The sequence below is a fragment of the Coenobita brevimanus genome, chromosome 54 (genome assembly GCF_032717465.1).
Source record: "Coenobita brevimanus isolate Jiangsu-jjx chromosome 54, ASM3271746v2, whole genome shotgun sequence".
Taxonomy (NCBI): domain Eukaryota; kingdom Metazoa; phylum Arthropoda; class Malacostraca; order Decapoda; family Coenobitidae; genus Coenobita; species Coenobita brevimanus.
Window position 1 is genome coordinate 12,290,888 of NC_137007.1, and position 22,140 is coordinate 12,313,027.

At 41.9% G+C, this 22,140-nt stretch overlaps 1 protein-coding gene across 1 annotated transcript in view; it reads left to right on the top strand.

Annotated features, from left to right (window-relative positions):
• Window positions 1-20,445, top strand: part of LOC145401033 (uncharacterized) — a 173,152-nt gene extending 152,707 nt beyond the window's left edge. The window contains exon 6 of the mRNA XM_080273409.1: window positions 20,311-20,445. Within this exon, the coding sequence (XP_080129535.1) occupies window positions 20,311-20,445 (135 nt within the window). The remainder of the gene's footprint in view (window positions 1-20,310) is intronic.
• Window positions 20,446-22,140: the final 1,695 nt, after the last annotated feature.

A 22,140-nucleotide genomic window follows, 5' to 3' on the forward strand; every position in this document is an offset into this window, starting at 1 on the left:
AATGTGTAATAATGGTGGCTGTACAATCCTGACTATGGAATGTCACTACTATTCTAAAAAAAAATCTGATAGGAAAGAAATGAAGAGTGCAACCTCGTACCGAAAATCATACCGCATACTTTGGGTCACTTCCTTTTTTCCTGTGTGTTACCCTTCACCTGTTGATACCTCTCTTCACTAATATTAAAGATATGTACGACGACCTCTTTCTTTCCATGCTATTACGTATCTTAGGAGAAGGGACTTTTCGAACTAGAAGGGTTACATACGTCTTTTGGTCTTATCACTTAGTTTTCTCCATGCTGAATAAAATCGCTTGGGGGCAGAAAGACTAATTCAAAAATGGCTTTAAAGTGAATGAGTTAATATGTTATGAAAAGTTACCTTTAGGGGCTGAAATCATAAATTATACTAACCACTTTTTGCAACGAAGAAGCTGTCTTAGGTGGAACTTACTGTCAGAAATAATGTTGCTAGATCTTTTTTTTCACATTACCATTTGCCTGTCAAGTGGTCGGCTTATATAGTAGTCATATGAGTAAAGATAAAAACAAACTACGATTTCTTATATACCTTTACACCCAGAAGATCCTATGACTTACTCTCAGATGATGAAAGTTATTACATTAGCTGGCATACAGAAAAAAAGTTATCGAAACCATGATAAGGATAATGGTAAAAACTTAACATTCAAAATTTCATGACTCATTCTTTGCGGAAAGAAAAATACCAAATCGTTATTTGGTACAATGCACCAAATAAGATGCAAACATGAGATGGTTAATGTCAGGAAACGTTATGAATACAGTACCAGGCTTCTACACAATTAAATGTCTTGGCTGGACTTTGTGCTTTGTAGAAAGTCAGCCCTCACCAATTCCTTCATTAGCAAAATCCAGCCGTGGCCAGAGAAGGGGAATTTGTAATGCAAATCAACAAAATTTTAAAAGAGTTTTCCTTTGAGAGGTTTTATCTAGAAGACACTCTGGTTTTCATCTGGCGTGCGCGCGCACGCCCGCACACACACACACACACACACACACACACACACACACACACACACACACACACACACACACACACACACACACACACACACACACACACACACACACACACACACACACGTCAAGAAAAACATAATACCCTCGCTCTGCGACTATGAATACAGTGATGCATAATTGATCGCACTCCACTTGATGGTGACTTTTAAAGGGCGAATAAGAAATGAAAGAAATAGCCCCCATCCCAAACTCTTAAAATGTCATTATTTGGGTATGTTATGATGGGGAAGGAAGGTACTGTACATAATGAAGACCGAAACAGGATTTTGGCACAATAATTACTTTATAAATCGAGGAGAACTGGGCTGTAAATTTATAAAGTGCATTCTAGATGTGTGACCACCTTTGCTAGCCGCCCTATTCGTCTGTTTCTAATCAGCGCTTTTCGGACGCAAGGTGCTTCACTCCCATACACTTCAGCGACTTAGCGAAGTCATGCAAATCGTACAGCTTTGTACTTGATCACACTTAATGTTCATCAATTACATACTCCGATACACGACGCTCCTCTCCTTCTCTTATATCATATGTTTTATTCACTTCTCCCACGTCTCTCTCCCCATTCCGTATCTCAACATGTTTTCAGTGTCAGCGTAGGAACCATTTGATCCGTATGATTCCCCTCTCAGCTGGTTCGTTTGTTTAATCAATGTCACAGTAAGATGCGTCAGTAAGGAGGTCTGTAAGTGTGCTGGTTGTGGGTTACCGAGTTTTGCCAATATAGAGACCGTAACGAGAGATATGGGGAATTAAGTGAATCTTCTAGAGATGATTTTCCTCTTATTCCCTCCTTACCTTACCACCTCATTTTCCCTCCCGGCAGATTCTGCCCTCAACGTATCCACCTCCCAAGACGTCCCCTCACTAATATCCCTAGTCCGTAGCCCCTATTACTTCAACTCTCTCAGTCCCGCTTTATCTCACTGACCCTCTGTCCTCCAGCCCCTGTAACGTACTGTGCGAGTATGTACTCTAAGCTCCCTATTGCCACAACACATCGGTGTCTCATTATTTCAAACTCAGATCTACCAGGCCCCTCGATCCTCAACAGCCCCCAGCTTTCTCCTCTCCGTATAGCCTCAGCTACAGTTACTACAGCCCCCTTTACCCCCATCCCCTTAGCCCATCATTAATCCACTCTCAATTACCTGTACACTCAGTCCCTTATTAAACCAGCACATATTTTCCAGGCTCACTCAGTTCTCATTACCTTAACTTTCTCAGCCCCTCATTAATCCCAGCCCTTTAAACCCCCAGCCCCATGAGTACCCGCATTACCTTAGTCTCCCTCAGTCCTCTGTCATCCTGGCCTCCTTGTCATGCATAACTCAAGCCTTCTCAGTTGGCTCTCATCCCAACCCTTAAACCTCTGTTACCTCAGCTCTCAGTCCATCATTATCCCAGCCCCCTCTTTGCCCCATTACATCAGCTCCCTCAGCCTTCCATTAACTGTTCCAATTACCTTAGCTCGGTCTCTGTTACCTAATCCCGCCTCAGTCCCCCATTAATTCAGTCCCATTATCTCAATCCCTCATTTCTCCATTAACACAGCCCCATGACATCTCTCTCCATCCATAGCCAACTCCCCCAGCAGCCACTCATTACCGTGATGGAGCAATTGAGGGGAGTGGCCAGACGCCAGATATTTCACTTTCATGACTGGCTGGACGTGCGGCATTCCACACCAACCTCCAAACACCAAATCCAACACAGTAATGGCTGCCATCCAATGACATGGTTTAAAAATGTTACCCTTACTGTTTCAGGCGATTTTATTCAGTTTAGGAAAAACTTTTCGAATATGATGAGTTAGATACAGCTTATGCTTACCTCTTCACTGTAATTGATCTTCTTATGACAAGCTTCAATACTATCGTCTAGAGGTAGCAAGAATAAACCAGTAAGGCACCGAAATATAGAGAATAATTCCTACAGGTCGTTGATGGTGTTTCGATCTGCTTCCTTCTACTCCTGAGTGATTTTATACACATTATGAGATACTCCTCGGACTGAAGGCTTGACAACATTCTCCATCAGTTCTTTTGTATGATGGCCATATTACTGATTTTTTTGCTCTTAACTTCAGACGATTTTATTCAATTATGAATAAGATAATTTGGGTGATTGATTTTCTGTTCAGAATAAGCAACTCCTCGAGATCTCTTCTCATGATTATATATTTTTTTTCACTGCGATCATTTTGTGTATTATATTCTTGCTACTCCCAGATTTTAATTGAAATTAGAGAGAGACATTTGAAATTGAAGAATCTAAATATAACTATCAATAATCTTCTTTACTACTAGGGTGGTCCCTTAATAAAATCACCAAGCAACAAGGAAAAAAGTCTGGAAGATACTAGAATATACTGCCAGGCTGAAAAGGATTTTCGTAGTTTCTTTAGCCACTTCCTTATTATCCACGCTATTTTGGCTGGGACGATGGGAAGCATTGTGGCAATTTTTTTTTTTATCTTGTTTTTGTTACAATAAGGAGAAAAAGGAAGTGATGTGAGGAAAAGAAATTTGTAGTTTAACATCATCATAGCCGTGTCCCCACCACTGTGGTTCGTAAACAGTGCTGCACTGGAAACTCACCTGGCTGTATCTTCTGTGCTGCAGAGTCGGCTCAGTCTGTTGATGTGGGCGTAAGTGTGGCGGTGGGATCAGGAAGCAATAATTGATGCAGGATACACTTTGATAACGCTGACTGAACTGTCCCTCACGACGCAAGAAAATGCCTGACGCAGTGCAAGAGGAGCGCTATGTATGGACCGCCATGTATACAGGGTTGATAGGGTTCACAAACGGGAAAAAGGACAGCACAGTACTAGCAGGACTATTATTAAATTTTCCGCCTAGCTTATTTGTTTTGGGAAGTCTAATGGTATCACTGCCATCATCATCGCACGGGTTCTAAGCATCTAGGAATAAGAAAAACAGAACACCAAATTAGGATAACTATTCATTAAGTAGCAAAAAAAGTGGGAACAAGATTTTGTGAAATTATGAAATGCAAGTCATCATCGTCATCATCATCCCCCACTCACGTTCTTGTTGTTGTTCAGCCCTGGTCTGACTGCAGGCCTATCAACCACAGGGCAGCAACCGCCTCTGTAGCTTCGTCCTGCGCAGTGAACCGATGTTTCTATGTGGCTGACAGCACTTTACTATTGCGAGGCTCGGGGAAAAATGTGGAGATTTGGTTCGTGGGTGGACGTCGCATTTGCCGCGCTCCATCCAGTTAGCAGGGGCATCATAGCAGGTTTCACATCATCCCGTTATCTGGTTAGATGGTTACCATCCACCTCTGTAAACTGTTGTCTGGGTTACAGGAAACCAATAGGCTTGTCACTTAATGTAGAGCCGCCCAAAGTGGAAAGAAGTTTAATAAAAGATGAAAGGAAGGAAAGCGAGAAGTAGGAATAGAAGAGGGCAGTGGCAGAGATACAATGATAAAAGTGAAGGAAAAAGGAGGCAGCACTACATCAAGGGAATGGATGATGGGCGCCACCTCCTACCACCATCCCATGCGTTGCAGGCTTTTATAAGAATGAATGATGATAAACACGATACTATCAAGAAAAGAGACTTTTATGATCATGACACTTGTGTACGTCACCCAAGATCTATTAATAGACTACCCAGTGAAATGGGAGTATACTAAAGGCTTCTTTGTTAATGCAAGAAATTGTAAGAAAACCAGCAGTAAAATAAGGTTAGGGTAGACAGATTGTAAGCAACAGTATTCTTGTTGGCTTAGGACGCACCAGTGCATGCCTTCCTTGATGATATTAGTTTTCATAATACACACTTCAGTATTGTCTCGTATATTATCTCAAAACAATATACAGACTACAATTTATATATTTATGAAGTAAGTGAATTCTCTGTTAACCACATAGTGACAATAACCATCCAAGTCTTTTTGTCGGACCCTCCCGGGGACGACCTAGAACAACCAGTGTCATTGGGTTACTTACTAATGGATCGATTTAAAATTAGCCATTGACAGCCCCCAAGAACCTCCGAGTGTTACAGGCCCCATCTCAAGACCCCCAGTTATTGCTTGCCGGAATCAAAAAGATTCTTTAAGCATGTTGGTCAGTTCCGTATGTTTGCTGCTTACTGGAATTGAAATATTCGGCAAGCATGTTGGTTAGTTCTGTATATTTTTCTGTTTGTTTGTTTATGTGTATGCCTGCTCTCTACAGGTCACAGTTTTGCGCCAATTGCTCTGCAAAAAAAAAAAAAAATCAAAAGTTAGATATCCACAAACCCTGGAAGCCCATTGTTTTTCATCAAAATCGGTCAAAGGCCCTGGGCAGCGTGGGGGGTTGAACCCCCTCAGTGGCCATGGGTCTGGAAATAGTCGGGACCCAGTGGCCGGCCCCGGCACCATTTTTTTAGACTTCGAAAGTTGATTTTTTTTCTTACCAAATTGAAGAGAAACGTCTGGTTACCTGGCAATGCAATTTTTAGCTTCCTAAACCCATCCTGTGCTTCACAGTAAAACACGAATATTTCCGCCAAATGACTGCCTACACGCTGGTGAAAACTAAGCAGTGGTGTGAAAAAACACCGCACTAAGAAATATCCATATTTTCACTCACCCAAAATTTCATTGGTGGTGAAACTGTTTGGAATGAATAGATATGTTTATTATGAATAAAATCAGTACATTATATGGGAGGCTATCATTTTCAGTTCCATTCCAGGACTATATCCAAAATCCACTCCAATTCATCTGGCAAGCATTCTGCCTAAGGCAGTTTCATCTGTTTGTCTGTCAGTTTGTTTGTTTGTCTGCTCTCTACAGGTCACACTTTTGCACCAATTGTTCTGAAAAAAAAAAAAAAAAATCAGAAGGTAGATATCCGTAAACCCTGGAAACCTATTGTTTTTTCATCAAAATCGGTGAAAGGCCCTGGGATAGGTGGGGGGTTCAAGCTCTTCAATGGCCGTGGGTCCGGAAATCGTCAGGACCCAGTGGCCGGTCCCTGCACCATTTTTTCAATTTTGAAAATCGATTCTTTTTTTCATACCAAATTCAAGAGAAATGTCTGGCGCATCTGGCAGTGCAATTTTTAGCTTCCTAAACCCATCCTGTGCTTCGCAATGAAGTACGAAAATTTTCACCAAATGACTGCCTACACACCTGTGAAAACTATGGAAACGCAATCTGATCCATGCGGCAAGCACTGTACTGCCCACATACTAATGAAAACAGCAGACACAGATTCATCTGGCAAGTGCTCTACTGCCCACATGCTGGTGAAAACTAAGCAGACAATCGAATCCATCCGGCAAGCGCTGTACTGCCCACACGCTGGTGAAAACTAAGTAGACACTATCAAATCCATCCAGCAAGCACTCTGCCTATGGCAGTGACATTGCTTGCTGCAATCTTTCAGTTTGGCAAGGATGTTGGTCAGTTCCATATATTTGTCTATCTGTCTGCCTGTCTGTCTGTTTGTTTGTTTGTTTGTCTGTACTCTACAGGTCACAATTTTGCACCAATTGCTCTGAATTTTTTTTTTTTTTTTAGACAGTAGATATCCATAAACCTTGGAGGCCTAACGCTTTCACAAAAATTGGTCAAAGGCCCTGGGCTGGGTGGGGGGTTTAAAGTCTTCAATGGCTGTGGATCCAGAAATCGTCGGGACCCAGTGACCGGCCCTGGCACCATTTTTTAAAATTTCAATATTTTTTTTTTCTTACCAAATTTTAAAGAAACATCTAGCCCACCTGGCGGTGCAGTTTTTAGCTTCCTAAATCCATCCTGTGCTTCCCAATGAAGCGCAAAAACATTTGCCAAATGACTGCCTACACGCCGGTGACAACTAAGCAGAGGAGTGAAAAAACATTGCACTAAGAAATATCCATATTTTCACCCCCAAAAAAACAATTTCAGTGGTACATCCATCTGGCAAGCACTTTGTCTATGGTAGTTTCATCTGTTTGTCTGTCTGTCTGTCTGTCTGTTTGTTTGCTCTCTACATGTCACAATTCTGCACCAATCGTTCTGACAAAAAATCAGAAGGTAGATATACATAAACCCTGGAAGCCTATTGTTTTTCATCAAAATCGGTCACAGGCTGTGGGCTGGGTGTGGGCTTTAATCCACTCAGTGGCCGTGGGTTCGGAGATCGCTAGGACCCAGTGGCCGGCCCCGGCCCCATTTTTCGAAATTTCGAAAATCAATATTTTTTTCTTACCAAACTGAAGAGAAACGTCTGGCACACCTTGCAACTGAATTTCTAGCTTTCTAAACCCTCTCTGTGCGTCGCAATGAAACATGAAAAACTTTGCCAAATGACTGCCCACACACCAATGAAAACGAAGCAGATACAATCGGATCCACCTGGCAAGAGCTCTATGCCCATAGGCTAGTGAAAACTAAGAAGACACAATCGGATCCATCCGGCAAGTGCTCTGCCTATGGCAGTTTCATTTTCCTATTGTTCACTTACCAAATCCCTGTAGCGTTTTGACAGACTGGGTTCAGACCTTATGGGGGTGTGTTGAGGAATTGGGGTACACACACACACACACACACACACACACACACAACACAGCACAAGAGCATAGTCGACTGCATACATAAGTAATGCCGTAATAGCCGAAAATATGGCACAGAGGGACTGGGCAGGTCTCTAGGCGGTTAGCAGTGTTGACACGGCCTTTAAGACAGATGGGTGTCATTTGAGTTATTAACTAGAAAATAATGATTTCTTTCCCCTTCGAGTAATGCGGAATCGCCGACTCACCACTAGATGAGGCAGGTATTATAAATTCACGCTGGATTATAATACCAGCAAATTTATAAAGTGTTTTGTTTTTTATTTGTAGCTGATGGGGTAAATGGATTCGCTTCCAGTTTGTTCGTAGGCCAATTTTTTTCACTTAATATTTCTGTTAAATAAATAACTGAAATTTATCCAGATTTTAAAATATACTAAACAAAGTAACAGAAAAGCATTTTTTTAATTTGTATTATTATATATGCCAAATAGCTATGATATGAATGGTTTCTGAGATCTACTAATTACAATTTGAAATTTTGGCATTATCAACTGTACCTTTAAAAGTAGTTCACGGTCATTCATATTTGGAACATGTACTAAGATTAACTTAACCCACTGCGTGCTGGCTATTTTTAGCCCTATGGGTCACCCCAGTGCCGGCAATTTTTCGACCTTTTTTGGGGGGGCTAAAATGATAGATTTTGATGTGGAATCAACGAATTTCGCCATTAAAATGCTCACTGATGCTCAGAAATCAGTTTTATTGAGTCCTGCATACTTTTGTACAGGTATAGCCGCTCTCTCACGCTCCACGTACGTGAAAGCCGTTTTCTATATAAGATATACACAGCTATTTATGCTGGGAAGGTATAGCAATGTTCAGTACACTTTTCTGATCACTTATTGCTTCAGCATCTATCACAATTTGCGTCTTTCTCACTGTGAATGCATTATCTTACACTTACTTGAAGATAGGTACAACCTGACTTCATTTTGTACAGTCCTGGCACTTACAAAAAGGTATTTACAACTTGACTTCACTATATAGTCCTTACATTTACAAGAAAATATTCACAACTTACACTTACATGAAAATATTTACAAAATGCCTTCCCTATGTACAGCACTGGGTGAGGCACACAGGCAGGGTGAGGCAGAGCAAGCGTGAGAGGGGGAGTGAGTGAGTGTATGGCCTTGACAGCCTGGGGGTTGGTAGAAGAGCAGTTACCTTACATGCCTGCCAATTTTTCCTCACGAATCTTGAAAAATGCTGTCACAGTGAAGTTTTTTATTTTACACCATTTTAAAATGGCACTGGCACTGGCCGCGGAAGTATATCAGACTGTTTTAAAAAGGCATTGACATGCGGCGGGTTAAGGTAACTTGTTGCGTAAGGTCAACAAGATCTGAAGACAAAGGTGTTAAAAGAAATAAATGAAGCATGGGTGTATTTGACATGTCTCAATAACTGGCTAACTTTATGCTTAACTGTAACCATATTCCTTTCAGATAATGAGAGGGACTGCAGCTATATTTCTGTAAAGTTACAGCTTTACAGCTTTTGAAGTTTTCTCTATAACGTGTTTAAAAAAGAATGCTGAGCGAATTTGAATTCGGTACTTTCCACTAGGCTAAATGGCGAAATATTCAGCCTAAATTCTCAGCAAACTTTATTATCATAGGATTTTCAACCAGATAGCTGTATCTCAGTTAGTTTATGAGATATTTCAATTTCATATATGCAATTTTTGCTCCAAAAATAAATAAATAAACTCAAAAATAGGTCAACGTCATTTATATTTGACACAAGTACAAGGGTTACCATAAGGTACCATCCTGTATACAATCAGCAAGATCTAAGAAAGAAAAGTGCAAAGAAAAATAACAATAATACTTGCTAAACAATAAGCTTTGCCATTTATATGGCAATGCCTAATAAAAAATGTCCAGCTCATGGTCCTCTGTGATATGGCAACTTTATGACAGTAATAAGGCTTTGAACACACTACACTGAATAGCATGCTAACATTACAAGATAATTTTACTAAATCTGGCAACATTGGGTTGCATTCTTTTTCCATCAGAAATTTGTAGCTTCTTGTCCTTAGGGATATATTTTACAAAATACTTCTTAACCTGAGGTATCTCGACGACGTATGGATACGTTGCCACGTTTTGTCACGATGACACCCAACAACGTATCCATACACTTTGTCATTGCAAGGTCTGTCATTTGCACAATTTTCATATTTCACGGGTGATTTTTGGTAGGCATATGTGGGAGACCTTCCTCTACGAGCAATGTCAGGCGGGGGTACAGCCTGGCCCCACCTGACCCCCCCCTCCCCCTCCGCACGCCATTTTCTCGGCAACTCACCTGTTAGCAGTGACATGGCCAGTAAAGACATGTCGCACCATGATCTCTCCAATGACGGAATTCAAGGCGAAAGTGATTCCCGAGGTGGAGGACAAAGGAAGAAACAAGCCAGAGGAAGAAACAGGCAGAAGTGATGAGGCAGTAATGTCATAAAGGAAGGTGCCATATGTGGTTGTGTTTGGTGAGTGAACAACGCTTATATCGCCTATATTATTGTGTGAAAACCAATATACTCTTGTACTACATATAAAATCGTACCAAATAAATAAATATTTACATATCATGAGTGGTTTGGAATAGTTACCCCTTCCAAGAAAACGTCCTCTCTGGAGCCTGGCCTGAGAGAACACGGTACCAAGGTGAGGGTACTGTTACCTGTATTGGTATTTCTAACTCAACTGAGCACTTTCCCTCTGAATTTTCGATGTTTCTTATAAAAAGCGGAGGTTTTAGCCAAAAAAATCTTTTTGAAAATCTGCCGGGATTGGGGGGGGGGGTCATTGGTGATAAATTTGCCGGGATGCAGCGGGTTAATAGTATCTTGCATTATTTTTATCTTTTTAATATAGATATTGTGATGGGTGAGGGACACCCACCATGCACTCACATGATGTACTGTCACCTTTAGGTAAATGCGCTGACTGAAAAGCTAAATTGCATCTTTTAGCATAGGAACATATCACCACGCTGGGTGGTAACCATGTAACTCAATAAACACGCTGTGGTCTAGTGGGCTGAGGCGTTCCAGTCAGATGTGGACCATAAGAGATTACATTCTCTCTACTGCACACATAACACCGTTCAGGGATGAGCAACTACTTACTTGACTAAGAGCCTAGCCCCGGTCAGCTGTGTCATGATTCAGCGATAAGAAAATAATTGACATATAAATAGGTGAAAGATAGAAAAACAGACAATTTGTTTCAAGTGTTGTATTAAAAACTAACAGGCAACAGGGCACCAAGGAACCTCTGTAGCACAGTGGATTTTGGCCAGTTGCTGTAGTGATGAGTAAGATGCAGCGTGTCCCAGAGGCTTGCCGAAGTGTGTGTGTGTGTGTGTGTGTGTGTGTGTGTGTGTGTGTATCCCCTGTCCCCTGAAATGATCTACCTTGTCGTGATGGAGGGCCTGCGTACCCTGAAAATTTGGTGGGCTGTACGTATGGGGGAAGATCACCTACCCCCCCCCCCAGGCACAGCAGGAGGACAGGGTTACCCATGCTAGAGGGGCCACCAATGAGGGGTCATACTAAGTGTTCCCAGGCCCATTGCTTTTGGATGAGTTATGGCTACGAGAGTAAACCCCAGACGAAAAATCCGTGAGTGGAGTCCCACAGAAGGCAGGGCTTGACAGACAGAGCTTCTAGCAGGCTCTTGCAACCCTGCTTGGTAAATGGTCATTGTGAATCTTCATGCCACCATTATAGGCCGAGAAGGGCCAAGTCATGTTATGATAAGGACTATGCAGTCTCATCATCACACCAAATTCATTCATTGCTCAAGCCCACTCCTATATTCACCTCCCACTTCATCATTTCACTAAAATGAAAAGACCTGTGACAACAGGCTAGGGTGATGATGACAGGTCACGGATGTGGCCGGAAGTCACTAGGTCAAGTCCTGCACATAGGTAGCACTAACCCAGTGGTTACTGGCAGGATGGCATGGGAGCATGTTATGCCTTCGGCAGCATCCAGCGCAATAAAGCAACTGGAAACAGATGGCCAACTGCTTACCCCTGACAGGGAGGGGTTAGGAAAAGGTAACTTTAACATTTGCTGCTCCACATCACCTGAGCAAATAACTGTGTCCGTCAAGGCATCCCACATTGCAGTCAAAACCATGAAGAATCCCTCTGATTCTTGCTACCTGGAGTTTATGAACCCTGCTTGATACTGACCAAGACACACAACCACACTGTCAAGCTGCCCTTATTGCCTGTGAACTGAAAGGATATAAAATTTGAATTGCTGCCTTGTCTGAGACGTGTCTCTCAGGAGAGGACAAGATAATAGAAGCAGGAGAAGGGTGTACCTGTTTTGGGAGGAGATACCCAAGCAATGTAAGAAATCATGGAATTGGCTTTGCAGTCTGAAGCAACCTATTACAGTAGATCCAAGAATCATCTGTGGGTATATCAGAGGGGCTGATGTCCTGGTGCATGTCACTTTCAAAAGACCAATATGCAACACGTACCAATGCCTATGCCCCAGTGCTTAATTCTGAGGACACTGTCAAAGATTGCTTTTATGACTCTTTTGATGCTATTATTCACTCAGCACCACATAATGACAAACTCATCCTGCAAGTAGCTTTTAATGCCAGAGTAGGAAAAGATAATACCTCTGGCCAAGCAATATAGGCTGCCACTGTGTGGGTAACATGAACAACAGTGGCTTTAGTCTGCTTTCCTTATCCTTGGAACACAGTCTGGTCATCACCAACACCATTTTCAACTTGAGAATAAACACAATACCACATGGATGCACCCACGATCTGGACACTGGCACCTAATTGACTATGTCATTGTATGGCAGGAGACTGCAAGACTGAAGAGAAGTTCTTATAATCCGAGCTATGAGAGGTTCTGATTGTGCAACAGACTATAACCTCGTAGTCACCAACTGCAGCCATCCATACATCCACAAATGCGCCGTACACCATCCTGCAGGAAACTTAACCCACGGCGTCCCTTCGACGTTCTTTAACGTCCACACGTTTTGTCACTGCCAATCCCGTTGACATACATAAACGCGAAAAAATTGCAAGGTCCCTAATTTGCACAATTTTCAATTTTCGCGAGTCATTTTTGGTACGTATACACGTGACACCTTCCTCAACAAAATGCCAGGCAGGGACAATGCCTTACCCAGCATGACCTCCCCCCCCCTGCATGCCATTGTCTCAGCAATTCACCTGTTATCAGTGACCTGGCCAGTATAGCCATGTCATGCCACAGTACGAAATTCAGGGCCAGAGTGATTCCCCAGTCAATGACAATGTGGAGGACAAACTTTACATAGCATTAGAGGAAGAAACAGTTAGAAATGATGATCAGGTAATGTGGCAAAAAAAGGTCAGGTATTAGTGAGTGAAACAATGCTTATAATGCCTATATTACTGCTTGAAGACCAATATACTCTTGTACTACATATAAATTCGTACCAAGTAAATAAATAAATACCGTTTATGAGTGGTGTGAAATAGTTATCCTCCCATAGAACTCGTTTTCTTTGGTGCCAGCCTGATAGAAAACCCAGTAAGGTAAGGAGGTACTCCTACCTGTAATGAATATTTTAAACCTCAGGTTAGCGATTTCTCTATGAATTTTCGATGTTTCTCACCAAAAGCGAAGGTTTGAGCCAACAAAATTTTTTTCCTAAAATGGTCGGGATTGGGGGGAGTCAGTAGTGGAAAAGTGGTCGGGATGGGGCGTGTTAAGCTGAATTATTTTAAACGATGCAGCAACCCGATTGCAGACAAGCTCTCAATGCCCACCACTTGACCCAAACAACAGTGCAATAAATCTCTGCACAGAGTGGCTGAGCATTAAGACACTGCTTCAAAGCACTGCAGAAGAAACCCTAGGCTTCGCCACTTACCGCCATAAAGACTGGTTTGATGAAAATGCTAAAGTCATACATGACCTTCTTACAGTGAAGAATAGAGCACATACCAACTGGCTGGCTCATCTTAGCTCCTTATTAAAACTGAATGCCACAACCTCAGAAGTGAAACCCAGAGAAAACTGCGTGACATGGAGAACGGATGATGGACTGAACAAGCAGAAGAGCTGCAAAAACTGACTAATATTACTGACCAACATAGTTTCTACAAGTCCATAAGAACCATTCATAAGACATCCAAACACGACATAGCCCCCACTTGATCAGGCGAAAGAGAGCTCCTGAAAGACAAGCAAGCAATCCAAGAAAAATGGGCAAAACACTTGGATACCTTACTGAATCGAAGAAGCCTGGTGGAGCAAAATACCCTTGATAACATCACAAATGCTCCTCATGTGGCAGATCTCGATGTCCCTCCTGTACTTTCAGAAACTGTTTAGACCATGCAGTCTTTAAAAAATAATAAAAGCCCTGGCCCTGATGTCAAACCATCTCAGCTAATCAAAGAGGGTGGTCCATTACTCCATCAGCGCCTCCATCTCATACTGACTATCTGGAATCAAGAATGAATTCCAGCTGAATGGTTTACTTCTGATAATGTAACCATCTACAAGAAGAAAGGGACTGCTCAAGTTGTAACAACAGCAGGGGTATCTCCTTCCTTGTGAAAGCTAGCAAAGAACTAGCCAAGACAATGTTATTCAGACAGAGAAATCATCTGATTAGGTCGACACTTACCGAAACACAACGTTGATTTCGGAGAGAACGAAGTACCTGTGATATGGTCTTTGTTGCCCGACAGATACAAGATAAATACCACGAGCAGAGCCATGACTTATATATTGCATTCACTGATCTTGCAAAAGCATTTAACACTAGAACGTTTATGGAAAGCTCTTTCAAAATTTGGAGTTCCAAACAAATTTTTCACCATCCTGAAGTGCCTACATGACATCATGAATGCTCGTGTGTCCATAAGTGGGAACAAATCCGAGCCCTTCAGTGTGAACGTGGGGATGGATTTAAGGAGGGATGTGTCCTGGCTCCTGTCATTTTCATCATCTGTCTAACTGAAATACAGTCATCCTTTTAAGACCCCACCAAATGAAGCCTGATGATGTAATAAAAATCCATTTTCATTTAGATTGTAACTTATTTAATCTCAGATGCTTTCGGGCACAATCAGAGACTGAAATAGCTCATTTCTTAGAGCTACAATATGCTGATGACTGTGATATCCTTGCACCTATCCCAGAAGACCTACAACAGAGTCTCACCATCGTCTCCAACATCCGAGCATACCATGCAATGGGGCTCCAAATAAATGTCAGTAAAACAGTAATAATATCCGAGAGAAACAGCCCAGGAAAGCCTCTTACACTTCATATAGAGATCGTGAATGTAAAACAGGTGGAGAATTTTACCTACCTTGGAAGTGTGCTCACAGAGAAACATAAGATTGATGCAGAAGTCCTTGCACGAATCAACCACGACTCAGACACTTTTGGCCGTCTCAGATCTAGAGTTTTGAAAACACCAGTTTTACAGTCGAGACGAAGGTATCAGCATATACTGCTATACAAGTATGTCTCTCTACCCTCTTATATAATGCTGAATCCTGGACTACCTATCAGCATCACATCAAACTGCTTGAGTTGTTTCACATCCAATGTATACAGTGCATCCTAGGACTCATGGGAGGATAAAGTACCTCACTCTCAAATTTTCCAGCATGCCAAGTCAACGAGCATGGAAACCATACCAGCTAAAAAGCAGCTGAGAAGGGTTGGACATGTGCTCTGCATGCCTGAACACCGCCTTCTCTGCCAGGTTCTGTATGGACAACTTGCAGCAAGCCAGAATCCAGGGGGACAAAACGAGATATAAAGATCATATAAAGACTGCCCTGAAGAAGCGCAGCATCATTTTTTTTAATGCAAAGAAGAACGAACTAAGGGCTAGAAGCCGGCAAATTGTTCCTTCCAAGAAAATGCAAAAACAGGACAATAGAGATCCAAATTCAAAATCATTTCATTTTGAGATGACTGGACACACTGCGTTTAAAAGGCTAGAGGTCAAAGGCAGTAGGAAATACAGACAGAGGAAGACAGTTCCAGAATTGACCGATTGCATAGATAAAAGAGTGGGAGTAACGGTTAACTCTTGCATTAAAAAGTCGGAGATGAGAGTTTGCTGCTAGACGGGTGCTACGTGACCACCGTAGTGGTGGGAAGATTCAAGCAGACAGTTCAAAGGAGCAATGACCATTGAAGCAGCGACAGAAAGAAGATATAACTTCAACAGTGCGGCGAAGGGATAGAGGTTGAAGGTAGCCAGTAAGAGGAGGAGAGTTAATGAGACGAAAAGCCTTTGACTCCACTTTGCTGAGAAGATCCATTTGTGAAGAGCTTTCCCACACATGAGGGTTGTACTCTACACAGGGGCGAATAAAACCCAAGTATAAAGTCAACAACTGTGCAGCGGTAAAGAAGGCACGGAGTCGGTTTTGCACACCTACTGTCTTAGATCTATTCAATATAAATCCCGAGTGAATAAAACCCCAAGTGTGTTCAAAGATGATGCATGACTGAACTGGGTATTGTTAAAAATTAGAGGTTACTCCTGTGGTATATTTTGGCGAGTTTAAAGATCCAAGAACTGAGCTTTTAGTACATTAAAAACTAGACGACTTTTACTCTAGTCAGAGGTATGAGCCTAGTAAGATATTAATTGTTCCATAGTCTCATCCTTGGTTTGTTGAAGTAACTGCTAAGATGGACGCTCCATGAAGCGGATGGAAAGGTGAAGGATAGAGTCATCAGTGTATGAGAGGACAAGGTTAGATGTAGAGCTTAGGTCATTGAGGAAAAGAAGGAAGAAAGCTGGTGAAAAGACAGAGCCCTGAATAACATCGCTACCGATAGCCCTAGGAGAAGAAAGGTGGCCGTCTACAACAGCAACAATAGAACGACCAGAAAGGAAGCTGGAGATGAAGGCACAAACAGAAGTATAGAAACCGTAAGAGGGCAGTTTGGAAATTAAAGATTTATGCCAGACTCGATCGAAAGCCTTTGAGATGTCAAGTGCAATGGCAAAGCTTTCGCCAAAGTCTCGAAAGGAATATGACCAGGACTCTGAAAGGAAGGTGAGAGGATCACCAGTGGAGTGTCCCTGGCGAAAACCGATAGTGATGATCGGGAAGAAGGTTATGATTGGAAAGAATATTTATTATTTTTTTGAAATTAAGAATGGGTTCAAAAACTTTAGAAATACAGGATGTTAAAGCAATTGGGCGATAGTTAGAGGGCTGGGAACGGACGAAAAACAATGGCGAGCCCTCTGCAGCAAAGGAGCCATTCGCCTCAAAGAAGCTAGGAACCTGACCAGAGAAGAAGGTAGACAACAGAGGCACAACGAAAACAGAGTTCTCCCAGCAAACCCGAACCTGACATGCCGATGGCAAGGTTTGCTGATTCAAGATTGGTCTGCACAATCACACACGTTGGCTGCAAAGAAAATGAGAAACACAGGTGTCGTGGATATGGCAGGTGCCGTCTGTGGAAACAGAACGACAGCTTTAAGTGTGTGTGTGTGTGTGTGTGTGTGTGTGTGGTAACAATCTCTTATAATCCCTTCTATTAGGCTGACAATTTAGTTTTATTCGTGCCACCGAAGACTATTTTTAAAAGCTTATGAAGTGGAACAAGGCTTAGAAACAAACTGCGTTCTCTTCATCGTGAAAGTAACATTTTATGATGTATTTTTACCACTTCCCAACGATGATTTATTTGCAGCTTTTAAAGAATGTCTCAGTAATAGTAGTCGTAGTAGTAGTAGTAGTAGTAATAGCAGCAGCAGCAGCAGCAGTAGTAGTAGCTGTGTTGTTATTACCACCCGCGTTGCGAAGCGAGCGAGTGGTAATGTTTTCAGTTAAGAGATTGGCCGTCTGGCTTTGTGTGTGGGTAAACAATCTACCACATGAACTACTTGAGCTATCAACATGAAACTTTCAGTGTATCAAGATATGGCCAAAATCTTGGACAAGTTCGAAAATGGGCACTCGGGGTCAAGGTCAAGGTCACCAAAATGGCTGCCAAAGATCAACTAGTTGACCTTTGGTGACCTTGACCTTAACCCCAAGTGCCCATTTTCGAACTTGTCCAAGATTTTGGCCATATCTTCATACCCTGAAAGTTTCATGTTGGTGGCTCAAGCCTTTCATAGATATCTTGTTTACCCACACACAAAGCCAGGCAGCCAACCTCACAGATGAAATTAAAAAATTACATCTCCGCTCGCTTACCACCCGCGTTGTTAGGCGAGCGAGCGGAGTGGTAATGTTTTCAGCTGTCAGGTTGGCTGGCTGGCTTTGTTTGTGTGTGTTTTACATCCTGAATTTGCGTCAAATCAGAAATGGAGGTGCAAAATTATGTGCCGAGGAAAAACTTTCTGGCCACGCGGGTGGTGAGATCCCATCGTGAGATGGCTTCAAGTTGTTGTTGTTAGGGCCCTAGGCTCATGAAGACATGAACCCAGTGGACTGAAGGATGAAGTTACCCTCCTCCTGCAGTCCAACATCCTCAGTTTGCAGGAAGGGTGGAGCTAACGCCCTGGAATATGAATCACCCAATTATATTGATGGCACCACGTGAAGGTGTCCCTCTTCAGCAGCATATATTGCAGCAAGGGGGTTAAACGTGTGAAGCATAAAGATATATATCACGGTATAACGAAGTTACCAAGTGAGGAATCGAGAAGACAGTACATAAAGAAAAGTTAAAGTATGTTACGATAAAGCACTGCCAAAACAAAACAAATACTGTCAAAAGAGCTATAAAATTTTACACTATGAGAGTTTGAGAGAAGGCACCCTGATGAGGGAGATAGAGAGATTATTCTTTTCCGACCATCCTTTGTGGGATTATGCTGCCTGTCTATAGATATGTAGATATACACACCGACCTAGACAGGCTGGCAGACAGGCACTACGTAGTAGAAAGCTCGCTGGATACAGGAAAAAATATATATCCTAGTGTTATGAAATTACAGAATATTTGGGATGAAAGGGAAGTTGCTGGAATATAGGAATGGGAAAAAGTAAAAAAAAAAAAATGTACATGGTTAGGCAGGAGAGTAATGTTTGTGAAGGAGTATCATTATGGAGGGGTCGGTGGCCAAGCCGGTTGTGGCCCCACGGCAAGAAAGGCAACTCGCCACCCGCTGAGGGAATGCTGGGCTTTAGAAACAAGAAATATGAAGAAAAAGAAAGGGGAGAGAAAACGGAAGGAAAAAAGGAAGCAAAATATCTAAATTGAATATGGTGAGTTACCAAAACACAGAAGGAACCGAAAACTATAGCATGAGAGTTTTTTTTTAGACAAAACATACGAGAGAGAGAGAGAGAGAGAGAGAGAGAGAGAGAGAGAGAGAGAGAGAGAGAGAGAGACGGGGGGGGGTTGGTAGCAGAATATATAAAAAGTGACTGTGGGGATAACAAAAATACAGTGGGAAGGGAAAACAGAATAGTGGGAAGAGGAAACTCATATAAAAATGTGGCATGGATTTTATAAACAAAAAGGGAAAGACGGGAGGGAGAAACTATAGAGGAAAGGGATGCAAAATAGGAAGAAGTGAATACGGAGAATAACCAAAATACAGAGGGAATAGGGAACGGAACATCATTTGATAATGCGATAACATTAAAAATTAGGGTAGTCAGGAAGTGCCAGCTCAGATCAGACATCAATAAAAAATTTAAAAAACTGTTGGTCTTGTAAATATAATCTACAGTAACATGATGCAAGAATAACTTGTATTTTGGACAGCTGGAAACAGGTTAGGTGGTAATGATGGTGATGATGTTAATAAAATGGTTCGTTGGTTGGTTTTGGTTCTTGGGCTATCAACCAGTGGCATGGAGATGATCATTAACTCAACAACTATTGTATTGCTGTTTTGGTTCCTTAACCCCAGTCTGCCTGACCATGCAGACCCGTCGACCGACTGCTTCTAAGAGGCTGCCCTGCAGGCAAAGTGTTGTACATACACTGTGCAAGGAACCCGTGTCCCCTTGTGGTACATAAAGACTCGGCAGGATAGGACCAGGGTCCTTCCCACGGCAAATTCAGGGAAATATGAACAGGTTTGATATACTCTTACAAAAAACATAGATAGTATATAAAAAAAGTAATGAATCGTAATTACACAAATATAGCGTTAAGGATGAAATGCTGTATTCTTTTCACTCTAACCTGGGTTAAAATTAAATACTAAGATGTAACAACAAATTACAATAGTACTGGAATATAATGCCAGTCACGAAAGCATTATGGAATGGATAGAACAACAGCATTATCTTATTCTTCCACTGACCTATGCGAAATAAGCCGCAAAAGGACGAAAATCTGGGCCAGGTTAAGGTGAACCAACTATAGAATATCTGAGCTGAAGAGAATAAGGGTATTTGTTTCATGATTCCCATCCATACTGTCCGTTGTACTTCTGATGAGGGATGCCTTCTTGCGGTGCCACTGATTTGGCTGGGCAACTTCCATGTCTGGTTATACGTGTCCCTCAACTATCTACCTATCCCCCGAATGTAGGATGATGTGCTGCAGGAAAAGGGCAGCATGAGCCTGCGGTCCACTGGATTCACGTGTAAATTAGTCTGGGATTGCCAGTATTACTACCAGTAATACCTAGTGTTATTCTCCCCCAGGTGGCCAGGGCGGGAGGCAGCTTGCAGGCGGAGTGTCGACTCACTCTGGGGCCTTACAAACGGAGTGTGTTCAAGACCCTCCGCGTCAGGATGAGAATGATATCTTATGTGGAAAACTACCATTCTGCAGGTTAGTCATATAAGTTTTTCCCTTAGCAAGTTCTAACAGTACATCATCATTATCGTCATCGTCGTCGTCGTCGTCAACATCATCATTATCATCATCATCATCATTATCTCCATCATCGTTGTCAGCTTCATGTATGTAGTCATTATCTTCCTAAGTGCTCTATGTCATTAACATCATCATTACCATTAGTGCGTGCAGGTGAAAATACCGATGTGTCCCTCTCTGTGCCAGAAAGCGAATGAACTCAAAAACTGCCATTCCTCAAGACAGTCTCAGGTGCCCTTTCTCTTCTAATACTAACCATATCATCACCATTACCTCGCCCGGACGGAGTCCGGCGAGGTATTGTTTTTGGTCGAGTTTGTTTCTTTATTTTTTAGCAACATTGCAGAAAAACGGCTGAATGAAATTACATGAAACTTTCTCAGTATATGAGGGAACTGGTCCCCAAAGAAAGTGATTAAATTTTTGAGGTAATAGAGTGACCTTGAAAGGTCAAAATTAAGGTCACGGATTTTCATAGGGATATAACTTGAAAACGGTTAAAGATAAAGATATTTACTATTATGAACATACAGGAATTCGTAGCATGGGCTTTCGTTTGGCACCAAGACCTCTGACCTTGAATGACCTTGAAAAGTCAAATTCAAGGTCACGGATATTCAGGGGGCTATAACTCGAAACTGGTTGAAGATAGATATTTACTTTTACCAACATATATGAAATCCCATATGAGTTTTTAATTGGTGCCTTGACTTTTGACTGTAGTGTGACCCTGAAAGTTCAATTTCAAGGTCACGGATATTCAGGGCGCTATACCAAGGTATAGGGAGTCTCATAAGGGCTTTCATTTGGCAGCATGCCCTTTGACTTTGAGTGACCTTGAAAGGTCAAATGCAAGATCACGGATCTTCAGAGGGTGTAACTTGAAAACATTTGCACCATTACCTTAGACTTTAATTGTGCACTGGCACTTAATGGTAGAAACAAGCAAATATTTAACAGCGATAAAATAACTGCTGTCAGGCGAGGTTTATTGTACCTGGGACTACTTGTTTTCATAATACTCATCAGTATCATCATCTTTATCTTTTATATCATCAAATTCCACGTCATCTTTGTCATCATCGCTCTCATCACTTCATCTTTTATGTAATAATTGAAATTATCACTAAGGTATCACCTTCACCACCATCAACAGTGCATGGATTGAAATTACTTATCTTTCTGTGTCACAATGCATTTGTTTATATTTTTGTAAAACTTGAATTCGTCAAGTGTATCGCAGGCGCCTGTCTGCTTGTAATTGGTAGTACATTATCATCATTAGTTTCATCCTTACATCAATCAGGCTTACCACTATACTCATCATCATCATCATGAATTTCAGGGTCCTGGTTTCTAGAACAGATTTAGTTAAATAATTCAACTCACTATCCTCCTCCTCATCAGTACACACAAGTGAAGTTTTAGAAGCCACTGATGCTTAGCTCTCTTCCAGTTGCATTCTTTATAACTATCATGCAACTTATTGATACTGTTATGCCGGTAGGATTAGGTCTGTGGTTTATGTGAGGAATATTCTGGAACTTAAGTGTTATGCCATAGGATTAGGCTGATGTTTATATCCGGAGAAGTGAGAAACATTCTGGAGACTTTGGCATGCCTTTTGTTTACTTTGTTTCTGACCTGAGGAATTA